The 23,544-nt window shown below is 41.0% G+C and overlaps 1 protein-coding gene across 2 annotated transcripts in view; it reads right to left on the bottom strand.

Annotated features, from left to right (window-relative positions):
- LOC102083767 (ubiquitin-conjugating enzyme E2 E2) overlaps positions 1-18,344 on the bottom strand; it is a 208,188-nt gene extending 189,844 nt beyond the window's left edge. The window contains exons 1-3 of one of the 2 annotated variants that reach the window (XM_065051548.1): positions 17,988-18,344; positions 13,398-13,586; positions 5,307-5,357 (exon numbers count right to left, since the gene is read on the bottom strand). In XM_065051548.1, the coding sequence (XP_064907620.1) occupies positions 5,307-5,357; positions 13,398-13,573 (227 nt within the window). In that variant the 5' untranslated portion in view covers positions 13,574-13,586; positions 17,988-18,344. The remainder of the gene's footprint in view (positions 1-5,306; positions 5,358-13,397; positions 13,587-17,987) is intronic. The other variant, XM_065051547.1, reaches the window with a different exon arrangement.
- Between the last annotated feature and the right edge of the window lie 5,200 nt (positions 18,345-23,544).

The following is a 23,544-nucleotide window of genomic DNA, read 5'->3' as shown; positions in this document are numbered from 1 at the left end:
TATGATGTTGATCACCCTTTGCGCTTCCAGAGTTTTATGGAGGAACCAAATAAAGACATACTGTTCTGTGTCTACACTGCCTCAAAGTTTCTTCTTTGGTTACAGAGCAGGAAGAACCTCACTGACATAGCCTGTGCATTCTGTACATGAGTAAAAAGAACTCAACAGGCATCTAAAGGTAGCGAAATAGGTAGTGGTCATTACCTAAGCATATGCAGTGTTACTGAGCAAGATCTTAATGCTACCAAAATCATCACATAAATTCTGTGCAAGCTAAAGAAGACTAATCAAAAGAGAAGCAAAATTAGGTTGAGCAAGTTGCTTTAAAAACAGAATTCTTCCAGCATTCAAGAGGAATTGGTTTTTCGTTTTACATTTGGAGAAGGTATTTATCTCCTTTCTCTAAATATTTTCATATTTACTCAAATATATTAAGGAAATATATATAACCAAGATTATTCAGATGCCTCCCGCCCCGAAGCCAAACTGATGTTGTGAGCATATGGTCTAAAAACTGTAAGGCATCTCCTTGTTCATACTAGAAAGTTATGTGAGTGTCCATGTGTGCACACAGGGAAGAGACAAAGACCTCCTTAACAAGTTCCTCAAGTGAGAGAGAGAGAGGGAAGGAGACTCAAGTAGGCCGGGGCAGCACGATAGATACTTGATGTACCTGCTGCTCTAGGTTCCTACATTTCATAGAATCATTGAATAGTTTGGGTTGGAAGGGATCTTCAAAGCTCATTTAGTCCAACCCCCCTGCAATGATTAGGGACATCTTCAACTACCTCAGGTTGCTCATAGCCCTGTCCAGCCTGGCCTTGAATGTTTCCAGGGATGGGGCATCTACCACCTCTCTGGACAACCTGTGCCAGTGTTTCACCACCCTCATTGTAAAAAATTTTTTCCTCTGCATCCTAGAGCAAGGCAGACAATATTCTCCCCCTCTCTCTCCTCTCTCTCTCTCTTCCCATGCAATTGTGCTAACATCTGTTTTCTGCTCCTGACACTTGTGTCGTCTCCTTAGCTTTAAAGTAGCACTAGGCAAGAGTTTAAACCAATGGCCCCCAAAAAATAACATAACATAAAATGACATAATCCCTTTGAGTTGTAAAGATCACGGCCTCACTATTTTGGCAAAAAACGAGCCAGAGCAATATTGAACAGGAATGTCAGGCTCCACATATTCATTAGTAGCACAAGAGGCATCCATGAGGGATGCTGACCTCTCTCCCTAAGCCAAATTGAATAATCTTCCATTCGTCTCTGCACCACCCCAAAAACAACTGTGTTTTAACAACCTTTTCAGTGTGATTAGTTTTCATAAGCAAATACTAGGATCAGATATGCTGAGTGAATATCAATTTTGCAGATAGTATAAGAAGCAAGGAATTTATGTAATGGCTCCAAACTAATAGAAAAGACTACATGTGGGGCTTTAAATTGATCATTTTGGAAGGAGAACCACTCAATTTGTCCACTAAGCTGCACAACCCTGTAAAGAATATTTCTAAGCCTCAAGCATCACCCACATTGCTACACGGAAAAAGAAATAAAACGTATAACACATAAAAGGAATTGCAGTAAATACACAGAAAAGAATAGTGTCAAATATGTTAGAGAACATCAAAAGAAAACACGAAGAAGATAGAGAACAACACTGACTTAATAGGAAAATTTTGAGCAGTTGCTCCAAGTGGTGTCCACAGAGAGCTGCTATTTGCTTTGCACTGGCTCTCTTTGTTTCCAGCTGCTAAATTCACATTGAAATAAGCTAAAAACATATTAAATACTTTCCAAATATTATTTTCCCATGTAAGCAATTGGTATAAGTTGCCACAGAGATGTGTTCTCTTGCCAGTGAGAAGGGAAATAGTATACAACACTGACAATAGAAGTTGTATTCTATGAAATCTATTGTCTTGGGCAAGATGCAGTCCAAAATATGGGAAAGTTTGAAAAGCCATTATTTTAGCTACAAGAATTCCTGACTATTCCCCTCTTCCAGCAAGGCAATATATATGAAAATGACACTTAAATATGAGGTTTTTATTGCCCGTGAGAAAAGATATACTCTGCACTACTCAGAGGTATATTATGTGCAACATTTCTAGCAATCAAGCTTTGGTATTTCAATGAGGAGAAAAAAAAAAGAGTGGCAAATGTCTACAATTTAGGTATACTGTCTCCTGACAAACTAAAATTTCACAATGCTCAAGATTTAAAATACAAAGGTACCCACTCAGCATTTAGGACTCTCCTTGACGGTAAATTAATCTCTATACAAGAGTAAATGGGGGAGGTGGGGGAAGGATGGGACAAAACACATAGCAAACCCCATCCAGTTCTTTCTGTTAAATGTGAATTCTAACAGGCTTTTGTACGACATGCCTTACTCCAAAAATAGCAATGATTACACTGTTCAACTCCCACACACCCTCTAACTTGACTTTTTGACACTTAGAACATTACACATTCTCAGCCCCGAGGAATGATGCGAAGTTTGGGAAGCCAAGAGGACTCTTTCTATCGCCCGGAACCCAAAGTACAGAATATGCAATACAGCAGTACCTAGGGAGGCACGCAACTCCAATTTCTTACAACATGAAATCCTGTTTTAAAGCCAAACGTGACAGATTTTTTTAGGAACTCCGAAATCCACAGCTTTCCATAGTTTTGGAAAGATGCTGCAAGTCGCAGCCGTGATAATCTGCCAATTACAAGACATGTGTGAGCAAGACATTTTTGTCTTCCAGACAAACAAGAAGATTATACAGACTATTCTCTTCATGGGGATGAGGCGGGGGAAGTGTTAAGATTGCAGCTGCTGCAGAAGTGGAAGCTGCAACTCCCTTGGAGCCTGTACCGACTGCGTAGCCAGCCTAGCGTGCCATTAAGGGATGCTACTGTACTACAGATACTTTTCCATTTTGGTGTTTTTCCCGAATGAGACAAAGCTGAAGCTTTGGCCTGCTGTAGTTAATGGAAAGTCTTGCAACACATCTTACAATACTGTACCCAAGTTCCAATTCAGCTCAATATCCTACCTATCAGAAGTTCCTAAATAACTACTCAGAGAGCATTCTTGAATAATACAGCTTTTCTTCATGTCTTGTGTGACAATTAGTTTTGAGATTTATCACATTCCTACTGCCCAGTGATGATTTATGTTATACTTAAAACTCCCCACTGAAATAAAAGAGGATACACAGTGAAGGTAAGCTGGAATCACAACTATTTCAAATAGCCTGAATCTGTAAGGAAGTTATCTTCATGAAATACAGTTTGTTTGTTTGTTTTTTTCCAGAAAATATAACAACTCTTACAACAATGATCTAAATTTCACTAAAACAAGAAAGTGAGTATCAATACTTTAGAGTAAGACATACTATATTCCAGCTTGGCTTTCTTCATTATATTGAAGAATCATATCTAGCTGATTTATTTATTTTGTAATGTTTAACTATAATAGAGAATAGATGAAGTTCAAACGAAAACACTGTTTAGACTGTGTCAACAGAGCATAAAACTAAATGAAGTGATTCCGTATTGACTATAAAAACATATTTGCTAATAGTAAAGTTACTAATGGTTATCTATCAAGATCACAACATGAAATAATTCTGCATCTTAAGAACTATGTTAAAGCAGCAGACACACGAAGTTAGATGTTATTTTTTTATTTGGTAAAACAGCATCATGCAGTGCACTTTATTGCTATTTTATCATTAGTGTAAATAATAAAAAAAAAAAAAACAGGAAATCTCCAGCTCACTCTATCTTTTTTTTTTTTTTTAATTGCAAGTCACCAAAGGGCTTTCCACTAAGACAGCCAATGCTCACTTTACAATTGGTAGCAAAAGAAAGTCAAATAACAGTATCTTGTTTCAGTATACAACTGCTTTGTAACAAAGGGAAGGATTCAGCAAACTAGAACAAATGACACTGCTGTAAAAACTACGAGCCTTCTGGACTCAGTTCAAAGACTTATGCATTCTTCTACAACAGACTGAAGTTATATATTAATCTCAGCAAATCAATCCACTAATAGGCATCAGTCATCAACACCTAAGTAAAGATCTGCCATTTGAAACAGCTTTGATGTGACTGAAGACTCGCACACAGTCGTAAGTATGACAGAACAGCTTAGCTATTAAAATGTTTTATCTAGCAAAGAACTGTTCATCCTAATTGACTGAAATACTCTTTGAACGCTATTCTTGCAAGGCTACTTCACTACATAGCCACTTGACTTGTATCTTGAGATCCAGCACAACCACATCAAATCTTGTTAGAATATTTTCTCACACATACTTTTGTCAAGAGACAGACCAAAACAATAAAGCTGACTGTCATTTTTACTACCAGTTGCTTAGTTAATTTGATACTGAAACGTACTTGGATTCATTACAAAAGCTGCAGGCAATCAGCCATTTCTATCAATCTTTCTTTTTACTGCACTAACAGAATGAATCCTACTGAACCCCATCAGTTGAAATGGGTTGGCAGGACCAGGTGGAAGACATTCCTCTGCACCGAGCCCGACCTCTCACCACAAGAGGTGGGGTGGTCAGAGCTCCCCAAAGCAGCTCTGACCAAGCTCCAGCACTGATAACACGTCGGACTGACAGAGAAGAAGCCTGAGACAGCCATCAGAAAACAACTATATATCTCCCTGGCCACTGGGTAGCAAGAGTTTCTGGGCTTCCCTCATTAGTCATTTCAAAACCATTTTTAAACACACCGAAAGTAAACATACCTGACAAAAACCAAACAAACCAACAAATCCACACAAACACCAAGTCATTATTAGAAAGGCTATGCAATGATATATTCTATTTTAGGAAGTTTCCACTGAATATCATAATTGATCACCAGAAACACAGTCAGAGAATAGTAATACTTTGTGCCTGTAACATTTTTCTTTCTCCATTATATTCACAGTGTGTTAACAATTTGCAACAAAAAGGAATCAAACATACCAGCAACTGCCACCGAGATTACATTTTACAGAATCAAACAAAATGCTATTGATTTAATTCCTCAAAAGAAGGGTGATTTGATTTTTTCACCCTGTATGTATTAATGCATGATAACACTCATCAGTTTTCACCACTACAGAAAGTATATCATATCAATTCCTTGTACGTGGGCAAACACATGTTATCTACAAGCTTTTATTCCAAAATTACTAAGTAATCAGCATAAAGGAATAAGTAAAATTTACCGCAGTCCTCTATGCAGTTTCCATAATTCCATATATTCCATTTCCACATTCTAGATTAATAAAATCCAGGTGAACTTACCTACAGTTTGGAGGAGGATCTAATGTAATTTCTGCAAGTTCTTTCTGAATTCTTAAGAGAAAAAAAAATATATTATCAGGACTTTTTTTTCCAATATATTTCTTTCAAGTTTATAAACATTTCTACAGCAATCAATAATAATAAAATGTAATTCTTACTATTTCTGATGGAAAGCTGATGATATAAGGTTTCATGAAATCACTCAAGAAAATATTGAACTAAAAATCAAATATTTTCTGAAAAACAAGCCTCCAATCTGGGACAAGTTACGCCATGAGCAGCCACCTAGAAAATCCCCCTTTTTCTACAGGTCAGGGTACTCAGCTCCTTTCTTCACCCACACAACAATTAAATGTCTTGTATAATCTCCTTCGCTACTTCCCCTCTGACTATATGCTTCATAGCTCTTGCTCTCCAAATTATTTAGCTTCTTAATATACCTTGTATTGGCAGGGCAAAAAACCCAACTTCATAGGTTGTCTATCACCCTTTTGGAAAGAGCCCATTCCAGTCTTCTCCATAACCTCCTCCTAGGTGTTTTGGGGCTGCTATCAGGCCCCCCCGCAAAGTCCATCCTCAAAGGGAAGTGCTCCAGCTCCCTGGCCAGGCTGGAGACCTGTCACTGGACTTGCTCCAAATTGTGTCTTCTCTGTACTGGGGGGCCCAATACTGGGTACTCATTCCACATGCAGTCTAATAAGAGCTGAGTGAAGGCAGATAAATCACTTTCCTGCACCTACTGACTATGGTCCTGCTAACACAGCCCTGGAGACTATCAGCCTTGGTTGCCGCCTCACATTGAGCTTGCTGTCCGCCAGAGTTCCCATGTCCTTCTCAGGAGAGCTGCTCCTCAGCCGATATTGTTACAAGGGTTTAGTCCTTCCCTCATGCATGATGTTGTGTTTCTCCTTGTTGAATTTCACAAGTTCCCCATCCATCCACTCTTGCAGACTGATGACGTCCCTCTGTGCAATAGTACTGCCCTTGCCTGTACCACCTGCTCCCCTTAACTTGGTGTCATCTGCAAACTTGAGAGGACGCTCTGCCATATCCTCCAGGTCAGTGATGAAGACGTGAAGCTGGTGGGCAGGTCCGGTACAGATCCCAGAAGTGCTGTACTTGTTACAGGTATCCTGCCAGAGCTGTTCCTCCAGGCAGAGTAATTTTGTTGTTAAGGATTTCTAGGTATTCCCAGGCTGATGCTCCCACGCCAAGTCCTTCAATTCCTGATCTCTGCCACATCTGGCAATATGGGCTCTTTTTCTTTATACCAGCAACTGCATAACAGCCAGTATCTTCCCCTCTGCAGAAATTTAAACTTGCAGAGTAGGAGTTTGCAGAGTTCCCAAAGGAACTTGTAAGAGTTTACAGTTCCCAAAGACTTGCCAGAGGATGATGCCATAAGCAAGATTGCAAAGGCCACCTTCCCTATAAACTACGCCCAATGTTTTTTTATGGGCTACTTCAGTGCAAAAACACGAACATTTAAAAGCAGAAAAAGAAAAACTATTCAGTGCATTTTCTTCTTCCCTTCTCCTTCACAAGATTTCACGTACAGGAGCACATTGCTATTCCTGTCATTCCCTACACTAAGAAAGAAAACCTGCACAATAATACCACTCAAATTCCTGAGACACATGCTCAAGCCACAACCCCAAAGTTCAGGCCTGACCTGAAGTATACACAAATCTTGTTAAAAATGACCACCACCCATTTTGCACATAAATACAGGCCAAGAAAATGGTTTACCAAAACAAATATTCAGTTATATTGGCATACATAACATAAAAATGAGCAGTTTAATCTCTAGGTAATGTTAAGGTCCCAATACAATCTTACATGCTAAGGAGTCTCACAGCCACTATCAAAATTCCCCTTATGCTACTCTGAGTTGATTTTATGGCTATAATGAATAAATGAACCAAAGGCAGCAGAGGAACTGGCCTGAACCAGAAACTCCAATCCTTTATAATTCTCATTCTGAAATAATTAGGACATACGTGGGCAAGATTTGAAGGCAGAGGTAACAACGGCTTATTAGATCAGCTGATATGTTGTAAAAATAAAAACACTCTTTCAGACATTTAGCTTTTCTTCTAACTTCTACGTATCACAATCCTACATACACACACACTAGATACTCCTGTAGAGGGGGAGAAATTCGATGTTTATTTGCTTTTTCTACTCACTGAAATATTTACGTCTCCAGTACATAGAATTTCCCCGATAAATAACATTCCTTTCCTGTAAAAATACAGGCACAGGCTGCTTAATCAATATCTGCAGCAAGACATTGTAGTGACACTGAAAATCCACCACATTTTTTGAAAGGGAAAATCTAATTAGTGAAGCCTAAACACAACAAACATGTTGTTTTTAAAAAGTTACTCTATTTTAACAATCCCACTTTAGAAAGGAGAACTTAGAAATGTAGAAAATGCTTTAAATATTTTTCCTGAATATGTCCAATTTCTACTGTGTTTTTTAAGTTTACACTATCACAAATTCAAATCATGGGAAACCTAGGTAGAATGGAATTTCTCTCAATTTCCTGTTTTATGGGTTGTTCTGCTTTTTCTGCCTTTTAAGAAGCTACAGAACAATGGCGTTGAACTTCTCTAGACTCAAGGATTATTCCTTTGCTTTACATACAGTAGTAAGAGCAGTTAATATTTCATTGAGTTACAATGAGTCTGAGACACATCAAGAATGGATTGACAAGTGTAGCTTAAATCCTAGATAAAAAACCTCCCATTCTTCCTCCTAACACATGTCCTTTCCCTTCAGAAAACAGAAGAGTATAGGGCTCTCTCCTTTTCTCCCTCTGTTCTAGTTCAACTCAAAATTTCTAACTTCTAATGCCAAGAGCACTAAAATGCCCCGTTATCAAGCTTTCAATGTGATTGAGCAAACAAGAACAAAACACCTTTCTGCTTCAAGCAACAATTGATCAGATGGTACTTTCTATTTATGTTCAAAAGTCCTAATTGCTTCTGCAAGTATCTAAGATAAAGAGATGTTTCATTCATTATTATTTTTATACAAACAAGATACAACCTATTAATGTGATACTGTCCATCAATTGCTTCTAAGCAAGTTGTCTGTATTTATTATTCTACTCTGTGGCATCCCACACTAAAATTAATATATACACCTTACAACCTCTTTTGTTGCAACCTTAATTTACCTTGCATTCATGCTGAGCACACATTCATAAACAGTTTCTGGAGAGCAGCTGACACGCAATAGCTTGTTCACGTGTCACAGCATTCAGAGTTACAATTAAATCATCAGACAACATCCCAGAGAGCTTTGCACTGATAGAGACCTCCAATGTACAAGCTGGCCTTTGTCTGCACGAGTTATTCCCCTGCTCTGGCACTTGTTTCATATCTCCATTGAGCTGCCCTCAGAATCTGGCACAGGAGAGGACGTGCCTCATTTCCTTCGCTGACCACAGAGGGTTCACCACGAGAATATGCAGCCTCTGGCAACAAAACATTTTTTTGCAGGGTCCTTTCTGGCATCTCTTTCTTTGGATTTTCTGCCTCAGTACAGTTATGTTTAGCTATGTCAGAGGGGAAAAAGGACTCTAACTAAAATCCAGTTTATATTTAAACCAATCATATACTGGTTTATTATATATTGGGGAATGGTGTGACAGCAGTAGGAGAAGCCCTTGCTAGTAATCAAAGCCCTGGGCTGTACACATGGGACATTTAATTTGCAATGTCAGATCTGATACTTTTTTTTTGATCTTAAAGAAGTCATTTGACCCCTCTCTCTCTTGTATATATATACATATTAAAATATTTTTCCCCTCCATTTTACTAACAGAAAGGAACAAACACAGTTGCCTTCCAGTAATAGTGCAAAGGTTAATCTACCCCTAAATTCAGAAGCATGAAGTACATTGTGCATTTCAAATATTATTAATTCTTGGAGACATATATTTACTATTTTTCCAAGCCTAGGGGGACTGTGTGTTGTTTCCTTCATGAAACAGTAAGAGTTCTTTAAAGCTAAGAGAGAACTGAACATATCAGAGGATTTCCCAATACGATTAATAGGAGAAGAAGCAAAATAAAGGACTGTATGACAATAAGCTATTTCTACCACGTCTACTTTTCTAAAATACATGCCTCGTTACCCATAAAAGCCAGGTGAAACAATAATCCATACGGAAGAATATACTATTTAGAAAATACTAAAAAATGCGATCACTGGTATGTATTGCAATCTTACATGAACTGTGACTGAGCAGGAAATTGATCTAAAGATGGTTAGTTTCATGCTGGAGGAAAAGAAATGTTCTCGCCTGCATACTACATGCACAATAAATGACAAGGATATTTCTCACAAGAAAAAGCACTCCGTATTTTGTCATCCTATTTAACATGTTAAATATAATGCCCAGATTCCTTGAAAATAGTGCTGTGCTAAATTTCTCAGAGGAAAAAAAGAGGGGGGGGAAGTTCATTTTTGTTTTATTGAATTTCAAACAAATTTAATCCACCACCTATTTGCTACTCCTTAAGGTTGCAACTTATTTCAATAAAGAAGAGAAAAAAAATACAACTAAAGTTTTAAAGTTCACAATTCACTGTGGGCACAGATATTTATTAAAAAATTCCAGGCCTGGACAAAAAGGTTGACAGATTTTCAACTATCAACTCCAGGAGCCAAGCAAAACAATACATTTATTTGTTGAGCTACTATGTCAGCCAAGAATGGTTACACTTCTCTCAATCCAAAGGTCATGCTAAGATTTGCTACTTAAGAGGTAACAAGATGCCTGCTGTTTTCAAGGACAGCAATTCAATTCCATGTCTGAACTGTAATTGTGATATGCAGCGAGTTTCTCAATCTTGACATGTTAGGTAAGAAAGGTTGCTTTTTAAGGCGATGCCCTCTGGGTGAGGAAAATTGAAGGACCGGTACGCTGCATGACATATGCTGTAAGCTATTACACCTGTGTAGCAGCTAGCCCTAAATGTATTGACAGAGAAAGGACAGCATGTGATGGCACTCTGCCTTCTTGATGCCATCTATAGTGATGCTAACAGAAGAAACTCCATAACTTAAACCCAAAAATCTTACTGTAATATAATATGAATGCAAGTGGTTTCATGTAGCCTCTATAATCAGATCATTTTGAAAAGCAGTAAATTGCTGGAGTAGTATATTCATACATAAGACATGGTAGCAGTTTACTCTTACACCAGTGAAAGTCAGCACACTGCTAAATCTTAATTTATATAAAACCTAATACTACTGAAAATGTTTAGAGCTAATTGACTCCATAAATATACAAATATAAGGCAGAACAGAAGTACTCCAAATACAGAGGCACAAATCCTCATTGTAATCCAAGACATACAGTAGGTATCATAACGTAATCCAAAAATACTGTGACTACAGTTCCATATGCACAGAAAGGCTTTTCAAGTGAGAAAACGTGACTTCCAAACCCTGCTTAGAATCAAGTCCATAGTCTGTGACTTCAGCTTAACTTGCTGGTGTTCTTTGCTCTAAACAGGAATTAAGGAATCTTGACCAAAGCCGCAACTGCACTACACTCTGCTGTTTGGGGTTTTTACTGATTTTAGCAGAGTTTAGTCCTTTAGCTGTAACAGAGTTATTAGAAGGAATTGCATAGTGAAACACTTAAGTGAAGGTTATTGTGACTTTAAAGTAGTGCCATATAAACCCACAAAATTCAAAAGCTGGAAGAGGAAAAAGTCACTAAGCATATATTCAGTCTTTTCAACAGGAGAGCTGAATTACTTCAATTTATTTCAGTTTTTAAAAGATTACTTTTTTAACCTGGTCAAGAACAACATTCCATTGAAGGAGTATAGCCCTATTCCTGCACTGTTTTTAATTTCTAATGAACAAAAATAATAATATTACTATGAAGATATTTTATATAGACAGTTTCTGTAATACTTATTTTGAAGACTCTGTCATTTTTCTTTCCTTCATGTTACTCCTCTCCTTTTTATCCTCTACTTTAATTTCTAATTTTCCTTTCTTGAGTCATTACTGATTTTAATTAAAAAGCAAAGAAACAAAACCTGCAATATGAAAACCTGACCAGATTAAGAATGTTTATAGAAATGTAATCCTAATTCTAACACAATGACAAACTATTGAATCCTAGAAAAAAACATAAAAAAGAAAAAAAAACAAACAACAACCTATTAATGTAAAAGCTATGTTGCTATGATCCTTCCACAAAGTGCTATGACAACCAGCACTCATAAAATACATTTTTTCCAAAATATTATTTATTGTGCACGTATCTACAGAACTCTTATAAGTCATCTCAGCTTTTAAAATGCATAATCAAAGGCTGTTCTTCAATATTAGTAGACATGTAAAACTGCCTTTAGAGTCTAACTGGCAAACGTACTGATGTCAGCAACTGGCATAATTAGTTTCAGCAGAACCATAAGCAGATATGATTAAACTTTAAAAGGTTTAAGTAATTTTATCACTGTGAAATGCATGTTGATAAAAGCTCTAAGCTTTGAAGATACAAAGCTAAGATTAATAGACCAATTTCTGACATATCATTATTAATTTTTTAATAGGATAGTGTCCACAGGCCCTTGTCAAAATTGTGGCATCATTAGGCATCGTACAAAGTTCAGAATACATGGACTCTTTTCTGAAGATGTTAAAACCTGTTTTTTTTTTTACGACCGCAAATGTCACGACTAGACCAATATTCCTAATACTAAAAAAGTAACAATAGCAGGAAGCAGACGAAACAGAAGAAGGCCAGAAACTCTAACGGCTGTGAGGATTAACTACATGAATAACATCATGGTCTGAAATGAAAGCTGGGTGTTTTTTTCTCTTTTTAGTCATAAAAAGAAATACGGGCAAGCTTTGTTGGACATCCTGTAAGCAATATGACTAGGTAATCTCCTAATAGCAGGAATGGGTCTTCAGAAAGCATTTCACCACAGTCCTCACGTAGGCTAGCTGTGAGAAAGGTGCATGAAAATACCTCACTGGAAAGACAAAAGAGACTTCAGTTCAATAAAGTATGTAAATGGTAAGGGACAGATTAAGCCAAGACAAAGATTTGAATCCTGTAGAGATGTACACACAGGTCCATATAATGGTGCTTACAGACTCCTACTACATGCTTATATTACAAATTATGGCTATAGGACCGTGATGCTTCTCCTTTACCACAGCACCACAGTGGTACAGCTCCAGTGTTTTTTCTTGTAGTTTACACGGCCTTGAACGAACAAAGAAACAGAATCTAGGAATTCTGCATCAGGACAGTCTGCAGAATTGGTCACTTGTCAGATTTTCTTAAAAGTGCTTTTTAACTTCAATCACTATAATCCAATTTGAATTACGCTGCCTAGACTAACACCCCTATGTGGACTAATGGAGCAACACTAAGCTGTAAATTCCTTCTGTCTGGTCTGAGCAAGACAATTGTTATCTGGAAATTGACATGATAGCATATAATAATTTAAATAGCTGTTCTACAAACCCACCTTTCCAATCAGGCAGAAAAGAGAAGGAAAAGAAATGGGTATTAAAACAGACCACAGTTTAAGGTAATGAAACCAACATGCATTTGTTGTTCACTCAAATATTTCTGACCTGACCATCTGGGAAAAAGAAACGCAGCACTTTAGAGCAATAGGTATTACGGTAGTCCTAACATGCTGAGTTACTGAACTGTCTGAAACATTTATGGTTAATTAACTGTAAGTTACACTGACAAGTTTCAACATCAGTCATACATACACATACAGAGATATATTTTATAAGGCTACAAAACTGTCTGAGTTTTACTAGCAATAAAAAAATGTCAGCTTTTATCATGCAAGCTACTATTAAAACCATGTGAAAGAGCCAATCTGTCAGAGAAAGGAAGAAAGTATACAGGTCTCATTATTGTGACCAGCCTCAAAAGGCTATTACACTGACACAGTAGTGTTATAATAAAACAATAAAAAAATGAATATACTGAGTCAATACATACATCTGATGGTCAGCTGAACTAAAAAAAAAAAAAAGAGAAAGGAAAATAAACAGCCAGAAGGAACACTGTACCTTTTAGCACTAGTTGACAGTTTAGCAGCTGTTTTGCTTGATATTTTGCCCTCTTTTTTCTTGGGTTGAACTTGCTCCCTTTCTTGCTCCTGCTGAACACCTTCACGCTGATCTCCATCAGAGCTGCCTCCACTTGTGCTTGGACTATCATCAGCTCTCTGCCCCTCTGTAGACATGGCAGATGCTGTTCTGAACAAAAAAACAAACAACAAAAGTTAGCTTTTTCAGAAGAAACTGCCCGATAGTATTTCTAACATGCCTTAAGGAAATAACACACAAGATTTATGTTTATGTCTTAATACATAATGCTTGTGTTACAGTACTTCAGTAATCTTAGTGCTGAAGAGCTTCACCATAAGCATCTTAACAATAATTCAGGAGTTGGTCATTTTAAACGCCATGTTAAATAAAAAAATAAACGTATGTATGAAAAACTTAAGTTATTGTAGTTATGCGGGAAATACAATTCTGCAAGCATAATACCATTCACTTAAGTGATATTTTTCAACTGCTCAGCAATATAATGAGTTTACTATCTCATCACTATGCTGCTGGTTCAAATCTAACACAGTTTGTTAAAAACTGGGAGCTATTACTGTCTTTAGACTCTCTGTCATCCCGTATGAAATAAATCTGTGGACTCATTCCAAGCCTATAATGTGGGTTTCCACATTACAAAATCCTCATCTTGGCATGCTCAATGGAAACATTAACAGAACCAAAAGGCACTAACACAGGACTGTTTGTATTTACTAAAACGGTGTGTTCTAGAGTGGTAAGCATGCTGGTAAAGGATATAAATAAGATTTTTCCTGACAAATTCTGTCCAGGCAACATGAGGTAACAAAGGTGTCAGAGAACAGAAGTTACAAGAAATCTCAGTATATTTCAGTAGTCAAGTTAATGCTTTATTTGTACACTTCTGATGCTAGTTAGTTGTTTTCATCTCTTCCTTCATTTTAAATAGTATAATAATATGCCGACAGATGAGGAATTACAAGCCCGCTGTTACAGCTGTCATGACTTCTCAAACTGTTCTAATGAAGGGCAGATGTCCACAAAAAACTCACTGAATTAGCATACATGGTGGCAATGAGTGTCAGAAAATTTTACAAAAAAACCCAACCAACCCAAACCCAGGAGGTCTTTCCTTTAATTCCAAACCTGTAGTTTATATACATATTTTATATATCCTCTTCTAGAGATTTTAATAAAAGAGGCACCTTCAAAGAACACAGGCCCAAACGTTAGTTGCTTACACCCACACAATCCCCTTATATCTGGGTGGTTTTCTGATCAAATCTGTCTGAATAAAGAATTTGCTCTTTCATACAAAGAGGTCTAAATTGCTGTGAACTTTGGCTTGCACAGACACTATCACAATTAAGAACAAAACTATTCACCTTGACTATTATATGTTTTAATACTCTCTCAAGGGAGAATAATGAGATTGCAGGCTCAGATTCAACCATGCTCAATCAGTGGATTAAACAAAGTTCATCTGCCTCTGCATATTTATGGAAAGAGACAGCAAAGGCAAAGTAAGATCAATGCCAACAGGGTTATGTTGAAAAGGACACTTTTTAAGAAAGGCGTAAGTGTTCTAGTTACAGGTGCCTGTAAGAAACTAAATTTACTCCTATTCTGCAAAAGCCTTAGCAAGAACTAATTCTATCAATTAGTACACATGGTGGAGTGGAAGAACTAATATTTTCAGGCATTATTGACAGAATTCAACTAACTTCAGGAGGAATTAGTTCTTTTTTTTTGTCTAATTTATGAAGATATTGAAAAGGAAATAGAGAAGTATGGCATCCCTTCAAAATGGTAAAAGAAACAGCAAGTAATAGCAAGTGGTGGATATTGGACTAGGTTTCCCATAATCAGCTGAAGGTCTATTTTCAATTTTTATTATGGAAAACAATATTTTATAAATATATTTTCATGTATAAATTTTATATATAAAACAACACCTAGCCTGCTCATTTAAGGAACTGAAAAACACATAGTTTGCATCCAAAAATTAAAACACAAAAATCGTTCATTCTTAGAGAACAATTTTCTACAGTACAGCTACAACCTTATATTCAACATAATTCGTATATTTACACAGGTTAATGTTTAGATATTTACATCCTAGTTGTCAGTTTTTAAGATAAAAGCTACAGAAGATTTAGAGGTAATAAACCACAAAAGTATCCTGACAAGTCAAAATATACATTTAATAACTATAATGCGATTTAAGTAGTAGGTAACCGATTTTCTTTGCTTCTACATACAGCTAAAATACAATCTCATCTCTTTATAGAACACTTTTGATGGCCTTTGTTTACTCTAGATTTTAGTTTTAATCTTTGCTTAATACATCTAATTTTAAAGAGAAAAATTCTCTTCACAATGTACATAGGCTTTAACATGGCAGGCCAGAAAGTTAAGAGCATATGTAATAAAGCTTATATGCATAGGACAACTTTGTAAATAATTTTAGCTATAAATATTACTATTATCTAAAAACAACTGTATTCACTTCATAAATTCAGGTTACTGTCCAGCAGACAAACACCGTAACAGTAGCCCAGAGCATATAATTACTGCATATGTAATTCCAGCATTTACAACAGGAAAATGCTTAAATCTGTCATTTGATGTCTGGCTAGTTTCTTGGGTTCTTTTATTCTCTTCTTCTCCCCTTCTCTCTCTGCTACCCTTTCTGACATCCAGGCAGTTCTTTCCATGCCCTCTCCTCACAGTACCTGCAATTTTAGGAATTTTGCACAGTTCAAGGTATGCGTGGTACCGTGGTAAAAGTATGTTTTAAAGGGCCTAAAGTCAGACACTTCAAACATGGTTGAGACAAACAAACACATGAACAAATAAAGAATGGGAAAAAAAAAAATCAGCTGAGGGGATGGCATTGTTATGAAAACATTTCACTGCCAGGAACACAGACAAACACAAGATACTCCTTGAATGTGGACAGCTATGCGTGTGTTTTCAACTGTCACACAGGGTGAGAGGAAAGACACGCAATGTCCAGGTCCCCGGCTGCCAGGCTATTCTACATTCAGACAAGGGTTGCTAACCTCCCTGCTGTTGTGCTGAGAAAAATGAGCAGAGGGGGCAGAGGAAGGAGTGAAAGTGGACTTTAAAGTCTCTCCCTTAACGTCAGATGATTCAGCAGAGACACAGATTACAAGTGTAACTACAACTATCAATTCTTGGTGAAGTGTCCAAAAGATACTGCTTCTGTCATATATATCCACGTGCACTTTCACATCCCTCCTCAAAAGGAAAGAAACAAACAAAAAAAACAAACAATGTACAACAACAAAAAAAAAACCAACCACCACCACCCCTGAAAAAAAAAACAAAATAAAACAAAACAAAACCAAAAACCAGCAGTTGGGAAAGAGAGATCCTGGCAACGTCCTGATGGGTCCCAAGGGCAGCACAGCTAGTGATGATGTCTTTCTAAAGCGGTCTTAATTTCCTATAAGCCAAGATAAATTGAATATTTCTGCAGGATCCACGAAGAGCAGCGACAGCAGCAGCCGCCTTACTTCGTCTTCATTAGAAACCGTAAAGGGCAAAGGGACCAAAACATGACGGAAGGGGACGGAGAAGGAGCCAGGTTTCTGGCCGGGCAGGGTCCACCTCTGAGACGGACACCCGGAGGGACGCCCCGGGCTCCCACGGCCCCACCGCCGCGGGTGGGCACACACGCTATTCACCCGTCGGGGAGACCCAGAGTACGCCACCGGGGCGGAGGGCGGGGGAACGGGGATCCCCAAACGCCACACGCACCCCCCCCGGCCGGGCAGGGTGAGAAGTAGGAGACAGCCGGGGCGAGGAGGAGGAGGAGACTGCGAGAGGAAGACGCCGGGGGCACAGGAGGGAAGGGTGGAAGGCGGGCTGCGGGGGCTCCTCGGGGAGCTCCGTGGAAGGGGAGGGGTAGTGCCCCTCCCCAGGGGCTCCGGCCTGGGGTGTCCACAGTTGCGGAGGTGGGGGGGATGTGGGGATAGTGCACTCCGAGAGGCGCGGTCAAGGGGGGTGGGGGGTATCCCGGCGGTGGAGCGACCCAAAGACGCAGCGAGTGCCGCGGGGACCACGCGATGGGCGCGGAGTGAGGCCGGGGGGGGGCAGGGAGGGGCAGCGGGGGTGGGCGCTGCTCCCGCCCGCAGCGGGGCAAGCAGGACAAATGGACACGGAAGAGTTGCTGAAGGGGTGCGGGGATGCTGAGGAGCAATGGAGGCTGGAGCGATGGCCGGAGGATGGATGGAGCCAGGGGGAGGGGGGAACGGTGGCAGAGATGCCGAGGTGGCGGGGGCGACGAGGGGCGGACGGGACTGTTGCTAAGAAAGGGCACGGCCGAAGATGACAAGGGGGGGTGGGAGAGAAGGGGGTACCAGTGAGCGCCGGAGGGGATGCGGAGGGGGGAGGGGAGATGAAACATAAAGGTAGAGACCGAGGGTCGCAGTTAGACGGGTGGGGGGGCTGCCGTGAGGGAGCGATGGCGAGGGACGGGGGGGGGTGGGAGCCCGGCGGGGGGAGGGGAGGCAGCCGGAGACCTCAGCCAGGGCAGAGGTGTACCTCGAGAGGGACGGGGCGGGCGGAGGGGAACAGCTGCTACCTGCAGGCGAGCGCAGGTCCCTCTGTGTCTCTCGCTGGTGCCGGGTACAGGCTGCGGGACAATCCGACGCGGTCGCCCCGACTCCGGCCGGGCGCGGGGCTTGTAAGGGGCTGCAGCCGCTCACTGAGTCATGAGCCCGCTCCTCCGCGCTCCTCGCCCTCTTCACCGTCCCTCTTTTCCCCCACACTCTCCCGAGCGGCAGCGGCGGCCGCTGCTGCTGCTTTTCCCACCGCCGCCGCTCCTGCCCCCGCCGCCCGAAGAGAAGTGAAGCTGCTGCTGCCGCGCGCGCGCGCGCGTCCCCGCCGCCACCGCCTCCGCGCGCGCGCGCGCTCCCCCGCCCGCCCGGCTAGCGCCGCGCGCGCCCCCGCCAGCCAATTAGCCCGGGCGCTCGCGGGCCGCCGAGGGAGGGGCGGGAGGGCGCGCGCGCGCTTTCGGCGAGGGGGGCGGGAGGGAAAAGTGACAGGCGGGGGGTGGGGGGGGCGGGGATGGGGCGCGGGCGCGCGCCCGAAGGTGCCATTGGAGGCCGCGCGCCGCCGGTATGGGGCGGGAGGAGGGGGAAGAACCGGCGGCGGGAGCGCGCGTTAAAGGGAAGCACCGGGGAGGCGGGGCCAGCGGGGCCGAGTAGGAAGGAGGCGAGAGGGGATGGAGGAGCGCGGAGCTCCAGCCGGGCGTCGGGGCTCTGCGCGGGGATGGAGGTTGGGGCACCCGGCCCTCCTGTTCTCTGCAGCCAGCTCACCCCGGCCCCACGCCGCCGCCTCTGCCCGGCGAAAGTCCCGGGGGCGGGCGGGAGCGGGGTGCGGGGCGCGGCCGGGCCAGGGCAGGGCGGCGGCGGGGGCCGGTATCAACTTTCTTTGCTCTTCTCGTCTTTTTCTGCTTCTTTGTTCCCGCCGCCGGTCGCCCCCTTCCTCCCCCTCCACCTCTCCCGCCCGGTCCCGCTGCCCGCACCTCCCCGTGGCCTTTGTCTCCGCGAAGCCACCGCACGGAGCAGCCAGGGACACGCCGGGTGCCCCTCGGGGAGCGAAGGCCCCGGGCAGCTGCGATCGGACGTGTTATCTGGCACGGGGAGGTGCGGGGGGGTCCCGGCGCCTTCCCCAGCGCGGAGAGAGGGCCGAGGCCGGTGACTTTACGGTCACACTTTTGTGTTTGTATCGTGGTGGTTTCGACCACAAGGCTACTGCGTCGCGTTAGCAGAGCTTGATGGCACAAACAGCCCCCGGGCCACTAACAACGTGGGATGACGTAGGGCATCCCAGTTGGAGATGGGTGCAATAGCGTGATTGCAGTCAGGTAAATTAATTAAATTAATCTCGCCTCCCACGCAAGGAGACATTACCTCTATGGCAAGCAGCGGAATAAGGAACGGGAGAGGCCAAGACAGAGCCACGATTAAATGTTGCATGTTTAGTATGAATAACATTAACCTGTAACAAAACAAACCTCTGACAGAATTGGCTGTCAGGTAACCGGCTGTGTGGGCCCGCGATACGTCTGTCCCTGCGCTGACCCTGCCGCTTTAATCTTTACATAACATGCAGTTTATGCTTGGCTACTTAAGTAAACTTTTATCACCTCAAACCTTTCTTCACCCAACAGGGAAATCTACCAGCCAAGGGTAAAGGGGTAATGACAAGTCAAAATATTTTCCACCTTTTAACAGCTAAAGGGAATTAAAAAGTAAAATGTGTTCCCGCTGTACAAGGAAAAGTTTCTCGCTGCTTGAGCTGTGAAGCATTGTACTTGTTCTGACTCATGGTTATGGTGTAGGTGGAGTCCATGCTACCAAACATACAGAAATTGAGAACTTGAAGCACTGCTGAGATATTTAAGGATTAGAAACAGTATTGGCACCTGCCCTCACATTATATCCAGACAACAGAAGTGATTTTTGCAGATTCCCTGTACATAAAAATAATCTTTGTTGAGTAATTGTTTTGAAATAACTTGGTTTATTGTCTCTTCCTATTTCTTTGTTGAATAATACCACTGACATTTTCACTTAAACTTATAAGTACTGCAGTCAGCTAGTTCTTCCTATTTCATGTGCATTTACAATATATTTTCCTGCTTGTGATGAACTAATGGAGAGAAGATCCTCATGTCATCTGGGTGGGTGTTCTACCATGCAGTGACTTCTCACAAAGACAAATAACTAAGTAATTAATAGAATATGATGTGTAAACATCAAATCTCCTACAATTAATGCTTCCCATCACACTGCAAGGTTGCTGGCTGAATTGCATGCTCCTGACATCACAGTCCCCTTTTCTAAAATCACTGAAATCACGCCTTCTCCTTTCAGTCACTCCAAAACAGATCTCCCAAAAACCACCCAGAAAGTGATAAAATTCACTTCCAAGTGAGTCTTCTACCATATTTCCTTAATGTTGCTCTAATTGCTTAAAGGTACCTTAAAGGAGGCATAAATTTGCCTGTTTGAATACCCCATCTGTTGAAACTGTTCGGGCTGTGTCAGGACTTCAGTGACAGTCAAATGTGCTTCATTATAGTTGTCCTTTTCTGCTGAGATTCACAGGAAGGACAGAGAGAAAAACTCAGAGAATAGCCTAATTCAGACAGGGGTAGGATGGGGCCATACAGTGTCCCAGAATCTGCGTCATAAATTCATGGTGCCAAAAGAGCCAAGAGAGCGCTGAAGTGCTCTAGCACTAAGTGAAGGGTTTGAGTCATCGAGAATCAGGCCCTGATATTTCTTTTGGTGTTTGACCTCTGGCCCAAAGCCCAAAATGTTAGGGCTTTAATTAAGGACAACTAAACTAGGGAGAAGGTTTGTGCTGCCTTATGAATAGAACATGCACACTGAGGTGTGCCCTGTGATTTTAAAAGTGGAGGATTTGAATGAGCCCTGCCTATCCAGTGTAAAGACAGTAGGGCAGTATAGTCAAGTGCTCCCAGTTTTATCCTTTTGACCTTTCAAAATAACATGTTTGGCCCTCAAATGTTAAAGGTTGCATAATATTGTGTTTTTCAAAATCCTTTGGAACATTTTTGTAAGTTTGGATCATATAGGGTGAAATCCTGATCCGTTTGAAGTGAGTGGCAATACTCCAGTGTTAGATTTCACCCATGCTGGAGTGCTAAGGCACACACATTACACTTTTTTTTTTTTTCCCCATGATTATTTTTATGTGGTTTCTAAAAGCTGACACTATTTACAACACTGGATGCATCCAAAACAACACGGAGTTTGGCTCACCTGGCACAGACAGTCATGCTTGAAGACTGTTATGGTTGAGGCCACTTTTGTTAAGGCCTCTTGATTTAGATTGTCTGCTATAAGGACAGATACGTCAATCAAAACCCTTGAAGATGAAGAAACCTGAGCCAAGTTTCCATTTAAGAGCATTTAATTTTAAAAAGTGTTGGAACAATTTGGATTTTTAAACTTATTTAGACTGACATTTATGGCAAGTTTTATTTCTGTTCAATTAAAAACAGGAAAATTGAGGTATAATAATTGATATTACATATCAAAATAAGAAAATGCAACTCTGAGGTTTCTTTTGCATTTCTATTTATGAATTATTCTTCATTCCCATCTAAAAGGGCACATTTTAATATTGCTCTTTATGTTTTTAAATTATCGTCATCAAGTTATAACTGATAAAAAGGGATTGGTTTTCTGAGGTAGAGAAAAGATGAGGGATTATCTAACTGTGATACAGCTGAAAGCATAACAATATCTCTCTTGTGATAGCATATCTATCTCACTTTCAAAACTTTAATATTTTACATCAAAAAGTGAGATGGAAATATTTGGTTGTCCATGGTGTGCTCTGTTGTTCTATCAATGTCTTTCAGCCAAATCCTAATGAACCAGATCATTTCAGCCATCTGAACCATTGTTAGCAGAGGATTGGAGGAATGGGGACAGAGGTGCCTTTATTCATTCTTTACCTGATTCCACTTCTCAGCTCCGCAGGAGTTATCCCAGCCTTTGTCACTCCCCCCATTTCTTCCCTGCTGAGTCTTGGGCCCCATGGGGCTGTTCAGAGAGTGGCGAGCAGGCAGCTCTCAGCAGCAGGCCCAGTCTTTCCCAATCTTGTCCTCCATCCTGAGCCGAGGTGGGGAACAGAACAGCATGAGTCTCTGCTGTAGCTTTATGCTGTGACCGGGATTCCTCTCCCATAGCTGGCTTTCGTTATACTGCTGTGGTGGCACAAAGCTGTAAGGATAGTCCAGAGCATCTGGCCTGTTCTCTATTCTTTTTTCCTCTCTGGTAATTCTTTTTCTTCCATTTGTAGATAGTTTATTCTTACACTGCATCTTTTTTTTTTTTTTTTCCTTTGTTTTTCTTTGTTTTTTCTATAGTCTTGCTTCGCTTTTGTTGCCACTTGGATGAATCCCACTCTGTATATTGGCAAATGTAAACTGAAATTCACAGGTACCCTGATGCCTGAAGCACCAGCTGTGTCTGAAGACACAGCATGTGAGGGATTCAGAGATGAGAAAGGGAAACTGAGGAAAATTTACTCAGTTTGTGGAGTTACACAAGTCATCTTAGCTCTCTTCACTTCATATCCTAAGTTTTACCAGAAAAAGAAAACTCTTCCTTCAAGACACTCATAATAAAATTTGAAATCACATGAAACTAGGCTGGTTTAGAGTTTCAGTGTAAGTTTAAAACTTAGCCCATTTTTAGAAAAAGTCTTACTACAACATTCATGAACTTCCGCATTAATCTAGATACTGTTTTGAGCAAACTTGCCTATAGATCTGTTTTGGTGACCATGTAAAGTACATGGTGTCTGTGTAAAGTACATGAAACCAGATCACCCAAGCTTTGATGCTTCTTAGTCAGTTTTGGTTTGCATTTTGAGTTTCCGACCAAAGCCATAGCTGAGGAATGAACTGTTATGAACCAGAATAAAGAAAATGCTTATGTGAGGTTCTCCCTAAAGAAACCCACGGACTTTTGCACAGTTCTTTATTTTCCCTACAAAATTAAACAGTGGTTTTTATTCAGAAATAAAGTACAAACAAATTATCCTGTCAGAGGGCTTACCCTTGTTAGAGTTTAAAAAAAGACATCCATTCTAAGAAGTACATTCCCTATGGTACATTCAGGACCACTTTATTAAAATACATACATGGCAAATAATGTATGGCATCAATAAAAAGGCTTTATAGTGGCTATTAGGATTTGATCCAAAGTCCATTAATGTCAATGGGAATGTTTCAATTGATTTCAAAGGAGTTTGAAATAGGTCCACACGAAAAAAGATGTACCTCTGTTTCTAGGCCTTTCCTAGTCCACCCAGGTGAGAAGAAACCTGTCTGTGTTTCACAGGCCTCCCTTACCTTCTAGGCTCTCACAAATGGATTTTTAATTACCAGTAACGGCCAGACCATTATATATAAATTGCCAGCCAATTTCTGGTCCATTGTTTCAGATCTGTGGGCTCTGTGAGCAGATGCCGAAGCAGCTGTGGAGCTCACAGCTTCCATGGCATTTCACCTCACAGGAGATGTAGTGTAGCAAACCATTTAGCTGGTGTC

Source organism: Columba livia, chromosome 2 (genome assembly GCF_036013475.1).
Source record: "Columba livia isolate bColLiv1 breed racing homer chromosome 2, bColLiv1.pat.W.v2, whole genome shotgun sequence".
NCBI classification, from domain to species: Eukaryota; Metazoa; Chordata; class Aves; order Columbiformes; family Columbidae; genus Columba; species Columba livia.
The sequence above is the reverse complement of the archived record's forward strand: the minus strand, read 5'-3'. Positions and strand labels throughout refer to the sequence as shown.